General features: G+C 33.1%; 1 protein-coding gene across 2 annotated transcripts in view; it reads left to right on the forward strand.

Moving 5' to 3' along the window:
• Positions 1–25,150, forward strand: part of LOC114330832 (oxysterol-binding protein 1) — a 93,898-nt gene that overhangs the window by 41,906 nt on the left and 26,842 nt on the right. For both annotated transcript variants that reach the window (XM_028280248.2, XM_028280247.2), the window contains 3 exons: positions 5,673–5,861; positions 13,781–14,042; positions 16,463–16,631. In XM_028280248.2, the coding sequence (XP_028136049.1) occupies positions 5,673–5,861; positions 13,781–14,042; positions 16,463–16,631 (620 nt within the window). The remainder of the gene's footprint in view (positions 1–5,672; positions 5,862–13,780; positions 14,043–16,462; positions 16,632–25,150) is intronic.

The raw sequence follows: 25,150 nt of genomic DNA on the forward strand, positions 1-25,150 counted from the left end.
CTATATAATTATTGATAAATAATTACTGGCCCAAAAAATTTATTTGAAAATTCGAGATTTTGTTAGGAAAACCCACATTTTCCGAGGAAAATTTTCGTCGGAGCAAATCGGGAAAAACATGCCCCTATGTAGAATTAAATTGGGGTGAATTTTTATTTGAGTATTTTTGGTATAAAGTTAAAATCTTCGGAGTTATAGAGCAATAATTGAAAAAAATACGATTTGTCGGCGCCATTTTGTTTATAAAAAAAGTAGCACACTATCTGTGGACTTTGCATACCTATATTAATAATATATAGGATCTTATAATTCGATTAAAGCAATAACATTGCTGGTAAATAACCTTTCTTTGTACTTTACTAATTAGACCAACGTATTATAACTATTTTTTTTTCAAAATTTAAAGATTATGCAAAAAAAAAGAAAAATTTATATTTTGTCGATAAAATATTAAACAAGCATCTCATCTTTATAATCTTTATAAGTTTGATCAATGTATCATGATTATTTTGGTTATTATTGCGATCGTAAATTGTTAATTAACAATTGAATTGTTGCTAAAATATTCGTTTAATTTTCACCGGCTTCTGGAATTACAATCTATACCAAGAAATCTTTGATGTCACTAAGATATTTAATTATTAATTAATAATTACTTACCTAAAACTTTATTTGAAAATTATAGTTTTTGTTAGGAAAACCCGCATTTTCCGAGGAAAATTTTCGTCGGAGCAAATCGTGAAAAACATATCTTTATGCAGAATTTAATTGCGGTGAATTTTTATTTGGGTGTTTTTGTTGTAAAGGTAAAATCTTCGGAGTTATAGAACAATAATTGAAAAAAATACGATTTGTCGGCGCCATTTTGTTTATAAAAAAAGTAGCACACTATCTGCGGACTTTGCATACCTATATTATTAATATATAGGATCTTATAATTCGATTCCAGCAATAAGATTGCTGGTAAATAACTTTTCCATGAATTTTGCTAATTAGCCCAGAGTATATTTTGAGTACACGGAATCAACTCTCGTTGGAATTTTTTCCTAGACGAATATACGGAATGTGACTGCATGTTGTAGAGTCCCTTTCTTCTTTATTCGTCGTCTCCTTGCCTTATAAATTGCAAAAGGCAGAGATTAAGGATGTTACCAGAAAGTGTTTTTCACGAAAAGTTTCGATTTATTGCTTAGATTTGGAACTTCTCACTTCTCTTTAATAGATAGCGCTACCGAGCGTCTGATTATTATCCAATTATTTTCATAATTCTGTTTAAATAGGCAGCTTGGTATCGTTTCGATTCAGGGGTGTTCATGTAGCCCCATTGAAGACGTCTACAGAGACAGAAACGTTGTGACAGTGTTTTCTGTTAAATTCAAATCTTTCGCAAATTTTGGTAGGGCCCTTTTTATCTTTAAAATTGGAAAGAAATCCTTTGTAAAAGGTATAAAATTTTTTTATTAAAAATCCCTTAAAAGGGCTACATCACAACAAAACATTTTCGATTTTTATAAAAAATCATCATCAGTGTTCGATAAACTGGATGCTAGCTGAGCCACAAAAGAAAAATATTTGGGTAAAAACCCTTTACATAAAATATAGATGCCTTAAAAGTGCATACTTCAATAAAAAGGCCTGTGATGGTCACATGGCAAACAGGATAATGCCCCAAGGTAAAGTATACAGGTTTCCCAACACGTGGGATCCAAATTGAGTTGATCACATTTCAATGACTTAATGGCAACTCTAAGTCATTGAAATGTGATCAACTCAATTTGGATCCCACGTGTTAAGAAACCTGTATACCTTACCTTAGGGCATTATCCTGTTTGCCATGTGACCATCACAGGCCTTTTTACTGAAGTATGCACTTTTAAGGCATCTATATTTTATGTAAAGGGTTTTTACCCAAATATTTTTCTTTTGTGGCTCAGCTAGCATCCAGTTTATCGAACACTGATGATGATTTTTTATAAAAATCGAAAACGTTTTGTTGTGATGTAGCCCTTTTAAGGGATTTTTAATAAAAAAAATTTATACCTTTTACAAAGGATTTCTTTCCAATTTTGTGATTGATGGTATACAGCCAACTACAGGAAAACCTTTTCTTTTCCTTGTGGATTCTTTTTATCTTTCTCACCTTATTCTTGGCGTTTTTAAGCTTCTCTTTCTCTTTTGAAGGTTTTTAACTTAATTGAGTTTGTCGAGTTGCTGAGGAGTGAGATAAGAATTTATAAATATCTCTTACTTTGACGATCTCAATCTTATTTTTTAAAATATTCATTTTATACTCTGCTATTTACAAATTTATATCCGATTATACTTGTATGCCATATAAATGTTTAATTATAAATGCAACTGTTATCGTGAATGATGCATTTTTTTGTCTATAGTACATAGTTCTTTGCAACTAGTACCATTAATGTTTTAAATATGTCCTTCAGTAATGCAGTATCATCATTTAACATGATAAGTCAATAAAATGTAATGAAATCATTGGTTTAGTGGCAGTTCTATACAGTATAAAATACAAAATGGATTTTGATGTTTCACCAGCTAATTTATTTATTCCTTGTCGGTTCAAATAATTATTTATGTTTTTACTTAATTGTTTACAGAAATGTACTATTTATCTACTCTCCAAATGACTATATTTTAGTGGGCGACTTTTTTTAATGATAATGGTATACGTCAGCTTTGCAGTTAACATGTATTTTGATATTATTTGTCACTCGTTATAATAGAATAGTTAAGCTATTATACAATTATAATATACCTAATTTTGAAAAGATTGAATTTAAAAATTATTCTAACTTTAATATTTACTTCTTTTATTATCACAATTTATTATTGTTAAAAAGAGAAATCCAGTATTTGAATTTTGATTCGAATAAAATTGAACTACAGTGATTTAATTGAATTGAAACTGATATTTCGTTGACTATGAAAAAGCTTTCGACACAATAAGTCATCAAAAAATAATGTTAAAAGCTTTAACAGAGTGCCGTATAGTGCATCATCGCTATATATACATGATCAAATACATCTATCAAAAACGGGGAGTGCGACAGGGAGACACAATTTCGCCAAAATTGTTTACAACATTATTAGAGCATCTGTTTAAGAACGCAAATATGAGTGAAAAAGGGATTAACGTCAATGGAGAAATACTTAAGTCATTAAGGTTCGCTGACGATATGTTCTTTTTGCTGACAGCATCGATGATGCAGTATCGCAACTGGAGAAACGGTATTACCTAGCCTCCCTACAAGTTGGATTAAAAATCAACCACACAAAAACACAAATCATAACAAATCTTGTGTTAAGCGAAAAGGTTTCAGTAAATGGCATGCATATCGAAGAAACCACCTCTTATAAGTAGGGTAAGGAAAGGTATGTTGGTGATAAAAATGAAAAATACTAATAATATAGGAATTTGACAACTAAGCAAGAAATAAGTTTTGCTTTATTATGTTACTTATTATTTGAAGTAAATGTTTAGAGGAGTTAATTTAACAAAAAATGAATAATAATGATAGTAAATGTCATATTGACATACAAACTTATGTTAGGTAAGTTGGTGACACGGTAAGGTATATTGGTGATAGTGGTTAGACAATTTGGTGAAACAACCGTAATTTTGAGGAATTTAACTCACCTTGGCTAAATCACGAATTCAATGAAGCTTTTTTTATTGATAATTAGTTTATTGAATGGTTTTATAAAGTTTTATAAAGAAAACAGCAATTATTCCAATAAATATGTAACCGTCTCTCATATTCAATAAGAAATGGCTCCATTGTCGACTGTCGCACAACGCAACGGTCAAAACAGTCTGTTTACTAAAAGCGGGTGCGCGCATAGCGAAATCGTAATATATTTTTGTCCTGCTTACACTCGTAACTTACTAGCGCTGTGTCATGAATGTGCTTGCATAGGGAACTGTGTGGTAATCTGATTAAAAATTATCACCAAAGAGCACAAAACAGGTTCCTATGTTTTCTGTTTTTTTTTTCGGTTTTCTTCGATTTTTGTATATCGTTCATCAACTCTATTGTTACTTAATGCGTTAAGGATCCCCCAAATGTTTATGTAGTCAAATGCCTTTTCGTAATCTACAGCTATACAGAGTGCTATATTGTATTCGTTTGATTTTTCGATCGGTGTTCTTATTACAAGTATATGATCTATGGTGCTATGACCTTTTCTAAATCCTGCATGTTCCCGGGGCTGATAACTATCCAGTCTATTCTTAGTAGCAATGTAACCATCTTCACACAAACAACTTATACAAGACTGATGACAGGCTCTTTTGTTTTTCCCTGCACTCTCGTTTCGAACACTCGTTTTGTTAGTCTCTCGTTCGAACATTCTGTACACGTGCCCGAACCCACTAAGTTGTCCCTCTACTATTTTTTCATTGATTGGTTCTAGTTTTAGGTTTTGTCTAATTGTTTCGTTTCGTATTTTGTCTGTTCTCTTTCTGTTTGCTATTTTCCCCAGGAACCTATCAGTCTAACTCTGATCTAACAACTGCCGTTTTTACTTTTTCCGGTATCTCTTTTTTTTCCAAAAATGTTGTTTTCATAGTGTTAAATAAGCTTCCTGTCCGTCCCATTCTCTCGTTTATTTCCATGTCTTGTTTACCATTTGAATCAATTATTACTCCTAGGTATTTAAAATATTCCACTTGCTCTAGTTGTTTCCCGTCTAATTCTAGTGCGCGTGTCTTCCTCGTATTTGAAATTATCATTTTTTTTTGGTTTTTTCTGTATTAATTTTCATATTTATGTTTAATAGTTAATAGTTTTTCTTCTAGGATTTCAAGATTGATCTGTAAGTCTTCTCCGTTTTCTGTTATGAATACCATGTCGTCTGCAAATAGTAGCTCCGATAGTTGAGTCTGTTTCATTCGCCAGTATCCTATTGTTAGTTTTCTCATTCTACTCTTGGCTTTCTTTATTGCTTCATCCAGTACCACTGAGAATAGCAGTGGACTCAGCATAGTAGCAATGTAACCATCTTCACAAACAACTTATACAATACTGATGACAGGCTAGTGGGTCTATAGTTTTCTAATTTATATTTATCTCCATTTTTAAATACCATTATTATAAGAGCATTTAACCAAGCTGTGGATACTTCACTTCAATTTTTAGCATTTAAATGATTTGTTGTCCTACATACTTTATCATTATTTATTTCTAATACTATTCCGTCTTTACCTGGAGCTTTTTTATTTCGTATAGTGCTCATTGCATTTCTTATTTCGTCCTTTGTTATATCTGGTATATCTTCAGATTTAGGTGTTCTTCGTCTATACCTGATTGTGGTTTTTGTTTTTGACTATGGCATTTTGATATTATAGTTACTTAAAATGTATCTCAAAAATACTGACAATACCGATATTAGTGAATAATACTCCCCACAAAACAAAATTTTAATTAGTAGAAAAAAAAATAAAACAGTTCAGTCTCTTCAATTACAGCATCAAATCTGGTGAAAAAAAGAATCTAAAAATATGCTGAATTAGAATAATATACACAAAATATATTAAATAATTGCCAAAACCGTAAATCTTTCATTCGTGGTTAAAAGCTTGAATCATATTAGATCTACATTAACTTTATAGACTTTCAAATGTTCTTAGTGTACCAAGATCAATTTTTCAGGAACCAAGCTGAGATGGCTCACACTTGTCGCGGTAGTATATCCCTTCATGGTGCCTTGATATACACAGTCGATGCTTGCACTTTTGTTATTTCAAACGGAGGAACTCAGACATTTCACATAAAGGCTGCTTCAGAGGTAGAAAGACAACAATGGGTTACTGCATTGGAATTAGCAAAAGCCAAAGCTATGTAAGTAATATTTTTAATAATATTTCTCATTTCCTAACGCTAGGAAGTCAGCGTATGCTAAGATTTGTAACAATCTATTTTAAATAGTATAGTCGTGGTAACTTATTTTGTAGAACAGCTTTGGGTGACGAAATTTGATCCCTTCTTGTTTACAATTGACCGACATCGTTTTAATTGTTTTAGTAAGATAAGCGTTTTAGTAGGGAAGCAAGTCGTTAATATAGTGTAGAGTGTCGTATTACATTCAGATTACAAACATTTTATTCAACGTCATCATCATCATCACGTAGCGCTGCAACCTTGGCTGGGTCTTGGCAGACTGTACAACTTTTTTTCCAATTTGTTAGGTCTTCCATCAACCTAAGGTCAAATGGAATGTTCATTTTCCGGAGATCTGCTTGGATGTTATCTCTCCATCGCATTCTGGGACGTCCAAGTGGTCTTTTGCCTGTAATAATCTCCTCCCATACCAGTCTCGTTATGAAGTCTATGCACGTGGCCTGCCCATCTTAGTCGCTGTGATTTAATTCCTTGGACAATATCAGCGTCATTGTAGAGTGCTTTTAATTCGATATTGGTTCTGATCCTATACTGGTTTGTGGTGATCTCGTAGTAAGGTCCGAAAATTTTTGTAAGTATTTTTCGTTCAAAACGTCTGAGCTTTTCTTCGTTTACTTTGGTCATGGTCCACGTTTCGCATCCATATGTTAGTACAGGTCTGACTGTGGATTTGTAGATTTTGATCTTTAAACTTCTTGTAAGATTTTTTTATTTTATAAGCTTATCCAGTGCGAATAGACAGTGATATGCCGATTGGATTATGTCTTTTATTTCTTCAGTAACTTCGTTGTCGGCTGTAATTACGGCCCCCAGATACTTAAAACGTACTCTTTCGAAATTGAAAGTGTTGACCGTCATATTTTGTCATATCCTGTCTCTTCGTGTCGTTCTATTTATACACATATATTTCGTCTTCTCTTCATTAATCTTCAGCCCTACTTCACTTGTTGCTCCTTCCACCTTGTTGAAAATGGCTTTTGTGGATAGGATGGAGTCTCCAACGAGATCAATGTCATCTGCATGTTATGCTAGTAATAGCTTGGGACCTTGAACCTATAGCAGTTCTGTTTTTATTTCCGCCGACTTCATGGCTGTCTCTAATACAAGGTTAAAAAGTAGTGGAGGTAACGCATCACCCTGTTTGGGTCCACTGTTGATTTCAAAGCTGTCGGGACAGTTTATTATTTACACGTACTTTAGATATTCTACCATCCATACTGACTTTTGTCATCCGAATGAGTTTCTTTGGTGTTGAGAACTCTGAGAAGTCGTATTTACCTACAACTCTGACCCGTTCCACTATATTGGTTACTTGGACTATATCGCCGTCTCTAATTCGTGTCTGCCTTTCCCAAGGCAACATTAAATCGGAGTCAAGCCAGGGCACTCCCTTGTCTGACACTGTCGTATGCGGCCTTGAAGTCGACGGTGATTGGCTTCTTCTGTAGTTGTCACTTTGGAGCTCGTCGCCTTTTTTATGTAACTTAATTTTTATATAAAATGTAGTGTCTACTTTTAATTGTACAAAAGTGATTATTGTCACTCCTTATGTAGCTACTAGTTAAGTTATGGTTAAAGCTGAGAAACGTTGATTTATATCCTAAAAATAGTACTGATAATTCTTTTTAAGATAACGACATTGAGTTAACTAATTAGTACTTCATTATTTTTCAGTATTACTTCAAATATAAATCTTGATAAAATAGCGATAAATATAAACATTATTGCTTTAATTATACATGATTATAAAAACGAAAAGTGTATCTTTATCAGGTATTTATGCCTTCCGGTTATACGTAGTTTTATAATGTAGATGCAAGCGGTTGTTATTATTATTTACAAAGCTCAACAGGCTTTGAAATCCTTCTTCTTTACAAAAATTGAAGAAAAAAATCTTAAATCGTAAAAGGTATATTTATTAAAACCCCAATAAAGGGCTACATTAAAAAAACGTTTTCGCTCTAAAGAGAGCATCATCAGTGTTCTAAGCAAGCTCTACATGCTAAGCCACCAAAAATACATGGGTTAAAACCCTTAAAATTTCGACCTAAAGTCTTACAGTGACGTGTTGAATATTAAATCCTGGCGATGGATGAAATTTAGAAATATACCTCAAAGCATCATATGACTATACCACGAGCATGTGGGTGGTTGAGTCGATTTCTCTGTCTTCACAAAGAGAAAGATGAAAGCCAACTAAGCCCATCCCATCCATTTGTGGCCTTCCTCTGCTTCTTCTTTTTAACCATAGTTGAAGACCTAGAGCTAAAAATACAATTGTAATACAATAATATAATACTTATACAGGGTGTAACGAAAATACAGGTCATAAATTTAATCACATATTCTGGGACCAAAAATAGTTTGATTGAACCTAACTTACCTTAGTACAAATGTGCATATAAAAAAAGTTACAACCCTTTGAAGTTACAAAATGAAAATCGATTTTTTCCAATATATCGAAAACTATCAAAGGTTTTTTATTAAAAATGGACATGTGGCATTCTTATGACAGTAGCATCTTAAGAAAAAAATTATAGTGCAATTTGGACACCCTATAAAAATTTTATGGGGGTTTAGTTCCTTTAAACCCCCCAAACTTTTGTGTACGTTCCAATTAAATTATTATTGTGGCACCAGTAGTACCATTACTTAAACACAATATTTTTAAAATTTTTTTGTCTCTTAGAACTTTTTCGAAAAGTCAATTTTTATCGAGATATTTTAAATATTTGTCAAATCCACCACATATTTGTATATGGTTAAGTACGGTTATGGAGACTTGGTAATAATATGAAAATTTATATATGATTTACATTTTTACGTATGTTTTGAACCGTATTAAAAAAGAAGCCATATCTCGATAAAAGGTGCCTTCTCGAAAAAATACAAAGGGGCAAAAAAGTTTTAAAAACACTGTGTTTAACTAATGGTACTGCAGCAATATTTTAATTGGAACGTACACAAACATTTGGGGGGTTTAAAAGAACAAAACCCCCATAAAATTTTTATGTAAACATATTAAAAAATAAGCCTCAACTCGATAAAAACTGCCTTATCGAAAAAATACTAAGAGCCAAAAAAATTTAAAAATATTAAATTTAACTAATGGTACCACAATAATAATATAATTGAGACGTACACAAAAGTTTGGGGGGGTTTAAGGGAACAAAACCCCCATAAAATTTTTATTGGGTGCACAAATTTCACTATAATTTTTCTTTAAGATGCTCCTGCCATAAGAATGCCACATATCCATTTTCAATAAAAAGTCTCTAATAGTTTTCGTAATATTCGAAAAAATCGATTTTCATTTTGTAACTTCAAAGGGCTATAACTTTTTTTATGTGCATATTTGTACTAAGGTAAGTTAGGTTCATTCGAACTATTTTTGGTCCCAGAATATATAATTTAATTTATGACCTGTATTTTTGTTACACCCTGTATATCATAAAACTTGTATCAATCATGCCTTCTTGTCCAATCATGGCCCACTAAATTGACTTACTATTCTCCTCCACTCATCCCAGTTTGTTGCTCTTTCTCCCCAATCAATAATTCCCTCGTATCTGAGATCTCCCTGTACGCTGTCAAACCATCTTTGCCTGGATCTTCCTTTCTTTCTTTTGGTGATTGGATCCCGTTTTAGGGAGTCATCTTTTGATATCCTCTTCCTTTCCATTTTCATCACCTGTCCCATCCATCTCACTTTCTGTGCTTTTATGAAGCGACATTGTTTTTCATCAATTTTTCATTGTCATCAATACTTTGCTACAATATGTCACTTTGGGCCTTATTACCGTTTTATATATCCTTAGCTTTGTTTTTCTCGATACATATTTTTATGAAATGAATTTCGACTCGATTCAAGTTCTCTGTTTAACCCAGATATGACAATATCAAAAGGCACCGCTGGGAAAACATTCCAATATGCGGTTCAGAGAACCTGTATGAAATGAGTCTTTGTACTCTAATACAGTGTATGGCATTAGTAAAATTAGAAAATCTACGGTTTCGTTTTGATTTAAATCTATCTCCTGCCATCCCCCGATAGTACTATTTCTAGGTCTACCTGTTGTCAAGGAGGCTCTGCAGAAGACAAATAACGCCCGTAGTTCTCGGTACAAAAATAAAACTATTTATACCTAGTATGGTTAGAACGCTCTCGTAGATTTTGCCCAATGCCATACTCTATTTTAGAGTGCAAAGGTCTCGTTTCATACATGTTCTCCGAACCGCATATTGGAATGTTTTCCTAGCGGTGCCTTTTGATATTGTCTTATCTGGGTTAAACAGAGAACTTGGATCGAGTCAACATTCATTTCACTTATTCCCCGTTAGAGGGCGTTCTAACCATACTACGGTATAAATAGTTTTATTTTTGTACCGAGAACTACGGACGTTTTGGTGTAAATTTGTCTTCTGCAGAGCCTCTTTGACAACAGGTAGACCTAGAAATAGTACTATCGGGGGACGGCAGGTGACAGATTTAAATCAAAACGAAACCGTAGATTTTCTAATTTTACATATTTTTGTATTTCATCAGTGGTCTTAGGCTTCCCTTTTTTTTTATTTCTCTTTGCTAATCTGGCCTTCAGTTCCCATTTTTCTTGATCTTTCTTATCTATAATAACCCCCCAGATACGTAAAATGGACCACTCTCTCGAAATTATATTCCCTTGCTCCATTGGATATGAAAGTAAACTGACCCTCTTCTTTTTGCTCTGTATTTTCGAGTATAGGAATCAAACTTTATTATTTTTCAATAACAAAAGTTTCAGTTTTGTAAACAAAATGATATTATAATAGGCGAAAATATGTTTAAGCACAAAAAGATACCCAAGGAAACGTGGAGGCTTCAGGAGGAAGATACAGAAATCAAATCAACCATGAACTAACCCAGTCAAAATGGAAAAGTTGGCTACAAGATGTTAGGAACCTACGAAGAGCAGATGTGGGCTCAGATCATATGCTAGTCAGGGCCAAAAACCAGAGACAATAACCGTGAGGTAAAAAGAAGAAGAAAATACAATGTCGAAGCTCTTAAACAAGAAAAAATAAGAATCAAATCCACAAAAAGACTGACCGGACAGCAGCATCCTAAAATGAAGAAACAGTGGAGAAAATATGGAGGAACTTCAAAAAAAGTGGCTTTGGCAGAGCCAATTAGCCAGAAGAAGATCTTGAAATATCGAAAGAAATCACTAGAATCATAGTAAGGAAGCGACCAATGTTAAGTTGGCATTTTGACTTTAGGTTGTCAATCCAACTTAGAGTAATTTATGTCAAACTGACAAAGTATCGTATAGACTTTGCAATATTTTAAAGATTGTGCACACCATCACATCATGTCAAGACCATCACTCAAGTATATCCATGTACAATGCGCGTCAGCGAAGACGGCCCCCCCACAAAATGGGTCATTTTCGATGTCTTGAATTTCCTAAACCTGTTGTCCGATTTAACTGATTTTTTTAATATGTTATAGCCTTATTATTTAACAATATCGCTGTAATAATATTGTTGCTAGACAGGTAAATTGTCATTGTATACCGGCTGTACCAATCAAACTGTTTTTTGTTCTTAAAGTTCACCACACCCTGTGAAATATTCTAGCATTTATAAAATACTGAAATTAAAACTCAACTATAGCCTCTGGTTTTCTTAACATTCTGTTTTTGAAGTTATACTTCTTTACGGGCGTAATGACGGTGAAATTTTATATGGGAAAACCTAGCGACCGGGCGCATGCGCATTATAACTTTGTTCTGATTGGATGTTCAAATGACATGACAAAAATTATTCAATATGGCAGCTGTGGCACAGCTGTGGGACTGTGCATGGTTTGGTTATAATGTATGCTTGTTGCGTTTTAAAATTTGTAGGAAGAGAAACAACAAACAAAAAGTTAGTTAATGGTTATACTGCCTTTTTAAATAGTTTTCATATTATATTTTTGGACTTATTTACATAGAAGAGATGATTGTTGCATGCCAATGTGAAAGCTCATCAAACTGTGCCTAGTATGAGTGCCGCAGATCTCGCTTATTCAAAGCTAAAGAATCTTTCACTGGTAAGTGTTTTATAAATAGTTGATCAAATTTTGTTATGATATTTGAACATAGCCACTTTGCACGACGCAAGTGATTGCGAAATTTATTAGTCGTTATACGGGCTCCGATACCTACCTTGAACCTACCAAAATACATAAGTAGTATGTAATACTTTTATTTACATAATTTGATTACCATCAAAATTTCTATCAATATTCACCTAATATATTGTCTTCTTACTCTATGTTTTGTTGTATTTTTTCAATTCTAAATCATTTCAATTCAAAATCAAAATAATTTGATTTACATAAGTTAAAAATGTCAAAAGGTTAATCTGTTTAGTTAGACGATCTTCGCACATAATGACAAGCTGTCTCTGTGGCGAAATTTTAATGCGGGTGAATCCCAATACAACGCAAATACCAGCCGCGTGGTAAGTTGGTTCGAATCCCAATAGAAACTTTTATTTTTTTATTTTTTTTTTATACATTTTATGATTGTAAGTATATTTATTATATAATTTTATTTTCAGAAAATACGTATTTAGTTAAAACTTTTTCCGACAATTAATGTTCAGAAATCATTTGTGGCATTTTTAATGTGTTTTTTGGCACTGTTTTAATAAAAATATTTGAGAAGTAGTAAGTATAAATTAATTTAATATTTAAATAAAATATAAATAAAAAGTATATTAATTTCGTTTATAATCATATAATAGAAGTATAACTTCTTACGTGCGTACAAAGTACACACACATTCTTTTTTTAATCATTCGCTTATGTTGGATAATAAAAAAGTTAGATACTGTAACAAGTAGCCTTGTTCTTCATCAATACAAGGTGTTTCTAAATAAGAGTGATACGGGATGTTGAATTTTTTCTTACAAACTAACGATTTATGTATTGCTCTAAAACAGGTTAAGATGTGCAAATGAAATTTGATAGATTTTAAGAAGTAGTTATTGCCAATTTTTTGACATACAATTAAGAATTTTATATTCACCATTGGCGTGCATACGGATAATATGACCCGTATGATGACCTGTATGGGCGCCAATGGAGAATATAAAATTCTTAATTGCATGTTAAAAAATGCGCAATAACTACCTCTTAAAACCCACCAAATTTCATTTGCATATCTCAATCGGTTTTAGTGCAATAAATAAATCGTCAGTTTATAAGAAAAAATTCAACATCCCGTATCTCGGAAACGAAGCATTTGCGGACAAATGTTTATAAAGCAAACGGTCATTATTTTTCATGCAGAATTACCCCTTAAAATTTGTCGCACTTATTAAGAAACATGCTGTATTGATGAAGAACATGGCTAGTTGTTAAAGAACCTAACTTTTTTATTATCCAACATAAGCGAATGAATAAAAAAACAGAATGTAAAGAAAACCTGAGGCTATAGTTAGGTTTTAATTTCAGTATTTTATAGATGATAAAATATTCCACAGGGTGTTGCGAACTTTGAGAAAAAAACAGTTTGATTGGTCGACGCGGTATACAATGAAAATTTACCTGTTTAGCAACAATATTATTACAGCGATATTGTTAAAGAATAATGCTATAACATATTAAAAAAATCACTTAAATCAGACAACAGGCTTAGGAAATTCGAAACATCAAAAATGACCCATTTTGTGGGGTGCCCGTTTTCTCTGACGCACAGTGTCGTATTTTTTATGAATATAATTTGTCCTGGTTAAACTTAAACTTTATTTGCATTGATATATTGGAACTAAGTTTCATGAAACTAAAAATTAAAACCATTTTGATGTAACTTTTATCTTTTTTTTTGTAGTAGAAGTATGGAATCTGAGGAAGACGAAGAAATCGATGAATCTGGTGATTTTGAAGACTGGTCTGGGGTAGTTAGAAAATTAGAATCACAATTGAATGATTTACAAACGTGTGGTGATGTATTAGCTAAGCATTGGAAGCATTTAGCAAAGTCTTTAGGTGAGATGGAGACCAATTCTGACCATGAATTGTTACAAGGGAAAAATAAAGAAGTTTGTGAAAGAGCTACGTTGTTCAGGATTGCTTCTAATGCGATGGTTAACGTAAGTATTTTTGCTTAATTAGTCTTGTATAAACCTAAAAATCGAAATGACTAAACTGAATTTCAATATGATTATTAAATGTACTTCACGTATTTTATTTCACTGTTCATGATCATTAAAACAGAATGTTATGAGTAAAGAATGCAAAGTGTGAATGCGTTACGAGGTATTATTATTTTTATGGTTGCAAATATCTGTGTTGATCTGTTGAAACACGGTCTTGATAAAACCTTTCGGTTTTTTGTTTGTAATGGGGTGAGGGTGGGAATCGAACCCACGTCATTTACACCACACCTAAGAGCTAACAAAATGGTAGACATCAATTACGGTGCAATAACCACGTAATAGACGTACATCAGCAGTATTTAAATCCAATAGCCCAGCCGATCAGCTGTTTTTTTTTTCTGAAGGTAATAATTTGATTTTTCTGAAGGTAATACATAGTCGTGTCTACAAAAAATGCTAGGAATACCTGGATGACACATAGTTTGGTTTCCGTAACTGGTTTGGAACGAGAGAGGCACTGTTTGGAATGAACGTACTTGCTCAAAGATGTCGAGATATATCTGTAGACATATACTGTTGTTTTATTGACTTCCAAAAGGCATTTGATCGTGTTAAGCACTCTATATTGATCGAAACTCTAAAAAACATTGGCTTGGACGGCAGAGATGTTCGAATAATTGCAAATTTATATTGGAATAAAACAACATCAGTTTTACTAGATGGTGTGGAATCACAGGCTCTTAATATTAAAAGAGGAGTAAGGCAGGGATGCCTCTTGTCACCCCTGCTTTTCAACGTTTACTCCGAAAGGATTGTCAGAAAAGCACTTTCTGAAAAACAAGAAGGAATACTTGTGAACGGTGAAGTCATCAATAATTTACGATATGCGGACGATACAGTACTCCTAGCTTCTACTCAAGAAGATCTACAAACACTACTTGATAGTGTCGTTGAGAGTTGTAGGGAGGCAGGTCTGGCTCTGAACATACGGAAAACCAAAATACTCGTAATAAGTAAACAACAGCATATAAAACCGTCTATATATGTAAATAATACCAAACTTGACTAAGTTGATAAAATCGTTTACCTTAGACAGCAATTAAATTGTTACGCAGAAAGTCACGTCGAAATTAGATCTAGGATAGAGCAGGCTAGAGCCGCTTTTAAAAGGATGTCCAAGGTGTTATGTAACAGAGACCTAAAATTGGCATTGAGGATCCGCCTACTTCGCTGCTACGTGTTCTCGGTCTTACTTTACGGTGTCGAGTCCTGGACTGTGAATAAAATCGATCTAAATCGCCTTGAGGCTTTCGAAATGAGATCATAAAAAGCATCAAGCAGAGAAAGCTGGAGTACTTCGGACATGTAATGAGAGGTCCCAAATATAGGTTGCTACAAAATATCATGCAAGGAAAAATAGCAGGCAAACGCAGTCCAGAACGAAGAAGAACCTCATGGTTGAAGAACTTGCGAGATTGGTATGGTGTTGATACAAGCATGCTATTTAGGGTGGCAGTGAATAAAATTAAGATAGCTATGATGGTAACCAACGTTCTGAAAGGACATGGTACATGAAGAAGAAAAGATCAGCTGTTTCAACATAAATTGCAGACAGGTCGTCATGGGTTAATTTCGTATAAATATTGTAAATTTCCTAAATGGCGCATGCCATGAATTAGTGTGAGTGTTTCCAGAAGATCCTCGTCGTTTTCAAACGTTTGAAACTACTGCTGTAGTTTCCACTACCTAATCAATATCCAGGGAAAACTACATCTGTTTTACCCTCAGATACCATAGAAATAGCCACAGAGGCATAATTATTATGTACGAAAAAAGCCGAAAAGAAACTTGAACAAGAAATAAATCTGTACCTGGATCTTGGACCACAGCAAGTCCTCATAAAACCAAAGCCATTACCGGCAAAATCCTAGGGTAGAAAAGCCCTCGGGAGAATATATCAATACCTCCGCAACAAACGGTTGCTAAAACACCAAGAAGGTTTAATGAGCAGACTAGGACATGCAGCAATGTCATAAAAGTATGCAAGATGGCGGTGGCACACAGACACCAGCCTGATACTCTAGTTCTAGTACACCATCAGGCTCAAGCAGACCTTTTCATCGACAAACTGAAACGAGCAGTGGATGAGGCTTCTATTGGAAGTCAAAATCAACTTCTATAGTTCCATAAAACATGTATAGTTCTGTTCTATAGTTCTGTTATGTAGAAATCCGCTATTGCACGGACTGTGTTTGTTTGTCTTTGCTCTCTTGGCACACCCTCGAAATAGTTTTTCATTAAGTATTAAGATTGTATAGTTTTATGACATTTGTATCTGATACGGTTCAATTTAATTCAGGACAATTTAAATTATTTATATTCTACTCTAATAATGTTTTGTACTTTTTTTCCAGTCATGTAATGATTATTTAAAGTTCGCTCAAAACCATGGTCATAAGCTAGTAAGAGCCCTGCAACACGAAAAGGAACAAAGAGGTCGCTTGCAAGAGATGGTCGAAACTCTTGCTCAACAACATTCTAAATTAGAACGGGCAGCTAATGCACATTCGCATCTTTCAGCAAGTAAGTAACAATTTTTTATTTGATTAAATTTATTAAAGAACATGCATATTATTAAAAAAATCCTTTATAAAAGGTATATATTTAACATCCCTAAAAAAGGCTACATCACAGAACTAGTTTTCGTTTGGTTTCGAACTAGTTTTTGATTGGTCAACCAATCGAAAACTAGTTCTGTGATGTAGCCCTTTTTAGGGATTTTAAATAGGGTAAAAGCACCAGTTATTGACCTCTTAAGGAGAGCACGTCGATATATCTATGAAATGTTTTGTCACTGTGGCCTATTATAACTATTTTTAACATCATGGAATTTTATTATTATTTCTACATATTGCAAAATTTTATTATGTTAATCTTTCATGTCTGAAAATATTTTATATGTGTTCTTTTGTAAATGTGCAAATGAACCAGATATTGGCCACCCTGTTCCAGTTATTGACACCATATGTGTTAGTGATTGGTCATCATTTTTTAAAGTGATATTTTACCAAATAATTCGTAAGTTAAAATAGGTAGATAGGTAGGTGTTTGGGTAAGCAAGGATTTTGTGATGAGTGTGGGCACACAAAAAAAAAATATCTCACAGTAAACTTTTATTTTTTAAAAAATAAATCGGGATAATACCAGTTTTATTTTTTATTCTGTCAAGATTCGCAAACATATACCATATACTTGATCTGTGTGTGCCATAGAATCTTGATATGCAATTACATGATATGTTCTAAGAGACATTTGGCATCTAATGCCTTCCTTACACTCTGTAATATTTAGTACACCTTGATAACACACACTTGATTTGTATATTCTTCTATTCCTTGCATGTTGAAAATTTTATTCTCGGGTACTATCAAGGTTTCGTTCTCGATTTCAGGAATGTTTACAATTTCAGTATCATCTATTCATACCTATTCTGTAACTCATTTCGATGATAGAAGTCAGTAAAATCGAATAGAAGTGACCAAGTCGAATAGAAATAGTCCAAATCCGTATTCCATAACTACTTCGGAATCTCTACAATCGTAATGTGAATAGAAATCACTTCGACAGCATTTACCCTGTCGAGATGAGATTCCGATTATCGGAATTGTGGTTGACGCAAGCGCATTTTGTTTTGTTTTGACGTTTATATTTTATATATAAAAATAATTAATTACATACTACTTATTTATAATTATTTATAGTATTTGTACCTTTTTTTAGCTGCTTAATTTTTAGTCTGTGGTGTTATTTGTTTAGAGAACTATATATATTTCATTTAGACATGTTGTACGAGTATGAATAATTGGACCTAACCTTATTTATTTGCTACTTGGCGTCTGAATGTTTCCCATTCACATTGTTGCCATATTTTGTTCGTATATTTCTTGTACAATTGCAATCAATGGTATAATGCACAAGAATAGCTTGATAAATAAATATTATACCAGTATACTTGTATATTTATCAGTCAACGCTCATAGCCTGAACAAATTATAGAAAAGATGCCATTTTTGGGAAAAGTTGTTTAGCAGTTATTTCAACTGAAATCGAATCTTAAAGATTGCATATTATTAGTAATATCAATTTTAAATAATTTATTAATAATAATGAATTAATAACATCAATTTAAATATCTTTGATTTAAAAGCATTTATACTTCTTATCTTCACTTATCTTTTTTATTTATCAGTTTATCTTCTTTTTTATATCAATTTTAATTAACTTTAATTTAAAACCATTTATCCTCTTTTAAGCTTTTTGCATCCAGTATTTACACGAATATTTTATTTACTTCTCAAAACTTTGAGGATAGTATGAAGAAAGTATGAAAACATTGAGGAAATGGCAACGGTGTCATATCTCAAGTAACAAAATAGGTCACAGAACACAATTTCGCTGGTTACTGCGCGGCTGCCACCTCCTCAGAACCGCGTGAAATAGAAGTCAGAGATTCCGATTACGATATGAGTTATAGAATACCGATCCAAACACAAAAATGACGCGATAGATATCAAACATTCCGATTTTGGGTAATTACGATTCGACTTGGTCATTTCTATTCGATTTGTTAAAAGTTACAGAATAGGGCTGATTATAACAGGTATATCATTTATATCGAAAATTACTTCACGTGTGTCTAAAAATTTTACTTCTTTGTCTAAAATATTTTCTTGTTCGTCTTTTGTAGATATTTCTACCGAGGATTTTTCTGTAAATGCTGAAAATATTTGTTTCAATATTTGGTAATCATCAGATTGAGTTTTACAATTATTTCGACATAGCTGCTTAATTTTGTCATAGCCAACTATTTCACAGAATTGATTATAAGAAATTGTTGTATTTGGATAAATAAATGTTGGTAAATCATTGTGCTCATCCAGATTATCTTCAGTTTCTAATTCTTTCCCAAGACATTTTGAACAGTCAAGAGCAGAAGAATTCCAAGGAAATATACCGCATGCCCATGCCCTAAACCCACTTCTGATCAAATCTGGATTTAACCTATCTGTAGCAGATTTTAAAACAGGGGCAAACTGTACTTTCGCTAACACTTTTTGGGGGTTGTCTCCTAAACTGAAGCACAGCTTTGTTCCAAAAAGTTTTTAGAGGCTTAAATGCAGCCACATCCGCATGTTGCATTAATCTCGTGGCATTAGGATATAAAGCTACTAAAATAATTTTCAAATGTGTTCAAAGTTGACTTGTCTGTACAGTTAAATGGATTTTATGCCCATCAACAAAAAGTATCACCGTCTTGTATTATTATTTCGATCTAAATAAGGGTTAAATATATTTCCAATATGTATATCCATAAAAGTTTTTGTTGTCCATCCAACCATTTTCTATTAAACCAATACCCCACGAATTCGGCACAGCACTTTGAATATATCATTTGGCAATCTTTTATGGGATAAATTATCATAGGAGGTAAAATATTGCCTATTGCAGAAAATGTGAACCTAACTGTTAAGTTAACCTTTGGGTTATGTTTAATTTCATAGACGTTTTTGGAACCCTTCACAGACAAAACCTTTCTATTTTTGGGACATAAATAAAAACATGTCTCGTCATCATTAAAGATTTTTTTGGGTCTTGAAGAACGTCTGAAATTTCTTTTTTATCTAGATAAGATTTTATGTTGTCAAACCATTTGGTAATATCTCTTTGGTAAATGTTTGAACTTACTGATGTCACTCCCTCTTAAGTTCTTAGCGAAATGTTGGGATTGCGCTTTAGAAATGCTGATAGCCCTGTTCTACCTGGTCTATTTTCAACAAATGGATTAACTCTAGGGTTGCTCTTTAAAAATGATTTAACGGAGTCCTTAATGTCGTCAACACGAACAGGAAATCCTATATTTTGACAATAAAAAATCCAGCGTTTCAGTTGTTCCTCTTCATCCTTCGAAAGAAATGGATCTGGTCCATGCGTTATCTTGTTATGAAATTTTTCACTTTTCCGGCGACTTATGATGGCTCTGGGAATATTAAAAATTCTTGAGGCTTCTCGCTCACTCATACCATTTTTAATTAACCCTAACGCTTTTTTAACATCGTCTTCGGAATACTTTTTTTTATAAATGTTTTCAGTTTTAGATCGTTTTGGCATATTTTCTAAAACAATTTATAACAATTAGTTATTGTCCATACATAAAACACTAGTTATTAACATATGCCAATCACTAGATTCTTACAAAATATAATGTTTCAGTTATTGGCCATCTAGGCCAATAACTGATACATTGATAATTTCATGCATTAGTAGTTGGCCACCTTAAAATTTACGTTATTTGAATAAATAACCTTATATTCGTTATGCAATTTGGATCAGGACATACACTATATTCTCACAAAAACAAAATATAAAGTAGAAGGTGAATCGCGGTGTGCAAGTACTTGGAAAGGGAAACGAGAAACGACCGTGCGCGAGTCGCGGAGAAATATTGCAACTATCTTAAATAATTCATATTGTCAATTGAAATTGTCAAATTGACGTATATTTCATACCTTCTGTCATTGACGCAGAAAAATTATATATTGCTCCACAATATTGATATGATATGCAATTATTATATAAAGGTAAATTTAATTAATTGTATTTTGCTTGCAGTACTGCATTTTAATAACTGATTTTATTTACTACATACAATTGTTTACGTTTGCTAAACATAACCTGCATCTTATTTTTTCTTCTTATTATTTTTTTGGACTATGGTCTTGACAATTATCCAGCAACCAGGACTAATATAATTGGCCAATATAATTAAAAGCGCGAATAAAAGTACAGAGCGTAGAAATAGAGGTCGCTTTGCCGAACTTGCACGGTCCCAATAGTAGTACTTACCGACCAACACAAGTTTCTCTAGGTAAATAACAAAATTTAGGTTGCAAACTAGCGGCACAGAACAGTGTCTCGTTCAACATTGAATACTGACTAAAATGTAATGGTTACCTTGAAACTAGATGTATGATACTCTAGGAGACATGTTGCCAAACTTAAAAAAGTACTAATCAAAACATATTAGTAGGCCAATAACTAGCACATGGCCAACAACTGGTGCATTTACCCTATATACCTTTTATAAAGGATTTTATTGTTTTTTGTATTTTATGGTATACAGCCAACTACAGGAAAACTTTTTCCTTGTGGATTTTTATGCATATTATGAACCATAACAGCCTTAGAGACCCTTTATCATCACGTAGCGCTACAACCCTGGGCGAGTCTCAGCTGACTGTACAACTTTTTTTCCAATTTGTTCGGTCTTCCATCAACCTAGGGTCAAATGGAATGTTTATTTTCAGGAAATCTGCTTGGATGTTATCTCTCCATCGCTTTCTGGGACGTCCAACTGGTCTTTTGACTGTAGGAATCTCCTCCCATACCAGTCTTACAAGTCTCTCGTTATGAAGTCTGTGTACGTAGCCTGCCCATCTTAGTCGCTGTGATTTAATTTCTTGGACAATATGGGCGTCATTGTAAAGTGCTTTAAATTCGATATTGGTTCTGATCCTATACTGGTTTGTGATGATGTCGTGGTGAGGTCCGAAAATTGTTCTAAGTATTTTTCGTTCAAAACGTCTGATATTTTCTTCGTTTGATTTGGTCATGGTCCACGTTTCGCAACCATATGTTAGTACAGGTCTGACGTTGGATTTATAGATTTTGATATTTGAACTTCTTGTAAGATTTTTTGATTTTATAAGCTTATACAGTGCGAATAGACAGCGATTTGCCGATTGGATTCTGTCTTTTATTTCTTCAGTAACATCGTTGTCAGCTGCGATTACGGCCCCCAGATTCTTAAAACGTACTCTTTCGAAATTGAAGGTGTTGACCGTCACATTTTGTCCTATCCTCTCTCTTCGTGTCGTTCTATTTTTACACATATATTTCGTCTTCTCTTCATGAATCTTCAGCCCTACTTCACTTGTTGCTCCTTCCACCTTGTTGAAAATGTCTTTTAGAGTCCTTAGTCCTTAGTAGAGATTTAACATATCGAAAAAAAAAAACGGGAAAAATTGGGAAAAAACAGGTTTTTTTCCAGACCATTGGAAAAATTGGAAAAAATGCGAAAATTTGAATAGTTTTTAATGGAGATTTGAAACGTGAAAAAATACAAATTTTAAAGTTTTTTAAATATATTTTGTAAAAATAAATGGAGGAATATCTTTAAAAATATTTAGTAATATCTCTAACATATACATAAGTACATATATATGTATACCTATAGGAGGGTCAAAAATTATAATTTTTATCTAATAATGGAAAGTATAAAAACCGAAACTACAAAGGGTAACTACATTATTTAATCAAAGCGCTCAGTCGTATAGTTTCATATTAGTCGGAATCTGAATTATCAGACCAAACATCTGATTCAGACTCGATCTCCGCTTCATCATCCTGGACGGAAAAAACAACAAGATTGTTTCTGCAATATTCTGGAAATATAATCTATACCAAATGAGCTTTTACATCACGAAGCTATTTAATTGTTGATAATTTTTTCTATTGTTTGTTTATTGTGCAATCAGTCTAAAAAAAACAGACCATAAACACATTTGTTGAAATTTACAATGGCCCGAAGAGAAATATTTACTCTACATGAGTATTACAATTACGTTTACAATTATTAGTGTTTCTTAAGTTAAGAATGGTAAATCTAATGGAAATTTTTGCTTAAGGCATCTAATTTGATAAATAATTATTAATTTAAAATTTTAGTTAAAAATTACAGTTTTTGTTGGAAAACCCCGCATTTTCTGAGGAAAATTTTCGTCGAACTAAATCAGGCAAAACATTTCTCTATGCAGAATTTAATTACGGTGAATTTTTATTTGGGTGTTTTTGGTGTAAAGTTAAAATCTTTGGAGTTATAGAGCAAACATTGAAAAAAACACGATTTTCGGGCGTCATTTTGTTTATAAAAAAAGTAGCACACTATCTGCGGACTTTGCATATTATTAATATATAGAATAATATATAGAATAAGCTGAGGACAGCAGGTTTGGGTGGTAGTTTGTTGAGCTGGATCGGCAGCTATTTGTCTGATAGATCTTAAATAGTAAAGGTCAAAGGCTTTAAATCTAAGGAGATAAAAGTACCTTCTGGTGTGCCTCAAGGGTCTCATTTGGGACCCTTGTTATTTAACATCTTTATAAATGACATCCAGAGTTGCTTTCAATATTCCGAATTTCTATGTTTTGTTGATGACCTAAAATGCTTCAAAACTGTCTCTTCTACCACTGATTGTATCAACTTGCAGTCAGATTTGTCCAGATTTGTGGACTGGTGTGAAAGAAATTGCATGGATTTAAACCCAAAAAAATGCCTCACTATGTATTTCTCTAAAAGGCGTATCCCCTTGGCTTTTCCCTATGAAATTTCTAACACCATCTTGATCAATATGTCAGCTACTAAGGATCTTGGAGTCTTATTTGACAATGCTCTATCCTTCAGATTTCATATCGGAGAGATTGTTTCTAGAGCCCTTAAAATGGTTGGCTTTGTCAAGAGATCTACAAGAGATTTCACAAATCTCTCGGCAATCCGCCTATTGTATTGTTCATTGGTCAGACCCCTATTGGAGTATGCTTCTTCAGTCTGGAATCCCCTCTATACATGCCATGTACACAAATTAGAACAAGTGCAAAGAAGATTTTTGCGGTATTTGGCCTTTAAGGCTGGTGTGACAACTACCATTACAACTATGATCCACTTCACACGAGATTTTCTCTCCCTCCTCTCCAGATTCGCAGGCAATGTAGGGACTTACAGAATTTATACAAAGTTTTTAATGGTATTGCTGATTGCCCAGATCTACTGTACTGTATTGGTTTGGCAGTGCCGTCAAGGAATACTAGATTTCACCTCATGTTTCAACAACCTTTATGTAGAACTAATGTAAAGTTTAATAGTTTTAGTTCAAGGTCTGTAAGGACAGCCAATAACTACTTATCTCCGAACATTGATTTCAGTATAAGTCAAAGTCGCTTTGTGTGCTTTATTAAGGATTTAACGCTTGGGGAAGAACACTAATTTATAAATTTATAAGTATATTTATGGGTAGCTAGGTGATTTAGTGTTAAGTGTCCAAATAATATTTGTCAATTTATTACCTGTGATAATGTCTGTGTAATGTTACCATTTTGTGATTGTAATTAAGTATATTTACATATTTTTATAATTTATTTTGAGGTTTAATGTATATTTTAGCTCTTAAATTATTCTGTAATAATGGGTAAGGCCCGTAAATAAATAAATAAATAAATAAATAGAATCATAAGATTCGATTCCACCAATAAAATTTCAAAAATAACTTTTCCCAAAAATGGCCTATTCTCCGATAATCTGCCCATACTATTGTAATTGAATGAGTATACAGTATGTTATACATAGATAATTTAAATCTTCAAAATTAGTAATAGTAATAAAAATATGCATGGAAACTGAAATCACACCTTCAAAACACTAAAAGCTATTCCATATTTATAAAATATTTACTTACCAGAAACCAGAACAAACACTTTGGTCAAAAACTAACAATTTTCAAAACAAAGACACTCAATTATTTTACAGAAAAGTTTCACTTTGTTCACGCATTGACTGCGGATAAGGCTAAATAAACTACATACTAAAATGCGTGCTTTAAAATAATTTTAACAAAACGTGTCAATAAAATTAACAAAACGTGCCATTCTTGAAGAATCTCCGAAATTAACCATAGTTTACCCGGAATCGCCGAAAATCGAGGGGTATTTTATTTACCGAGAACTAATCCTACAGAGCCGTACCTTGCCAGTACTTCTGTTTGATTCATATTAATGATAAATTCAGTAACTAAAACACTGTTATCGTGTGTATAGCAAATGTCAATTTTTCCGAATTTTTCCTGTTTCTCCGAAAAAAAAACAGGTTTTTTTCCGGCACCCAATTTTTCCGGAAATTTTAAATCTCTAGTCCTTAGAGGCTCTTGGCTTTGATAATCTTGACTAGATTCTTCCACTTTGTCTGGTGATTCACTTGTTCTCTCCAGTCCGTTG

The sequence above is a fragment of the Diabrotica virgifera genome, chromosome 7 (genome assembly GCF_917563875.1).
Source record: "Diabrotica virgifera virgifera chromosome 7, PGI_DIABVI_V3a".
NCBI classification, from domain to species: Eukaryota; Metazoa; Arthropoda; class Insecta; order Coleoptera; family Chrysomelidae; genus Diabrotica; species Diabrotica virgifera.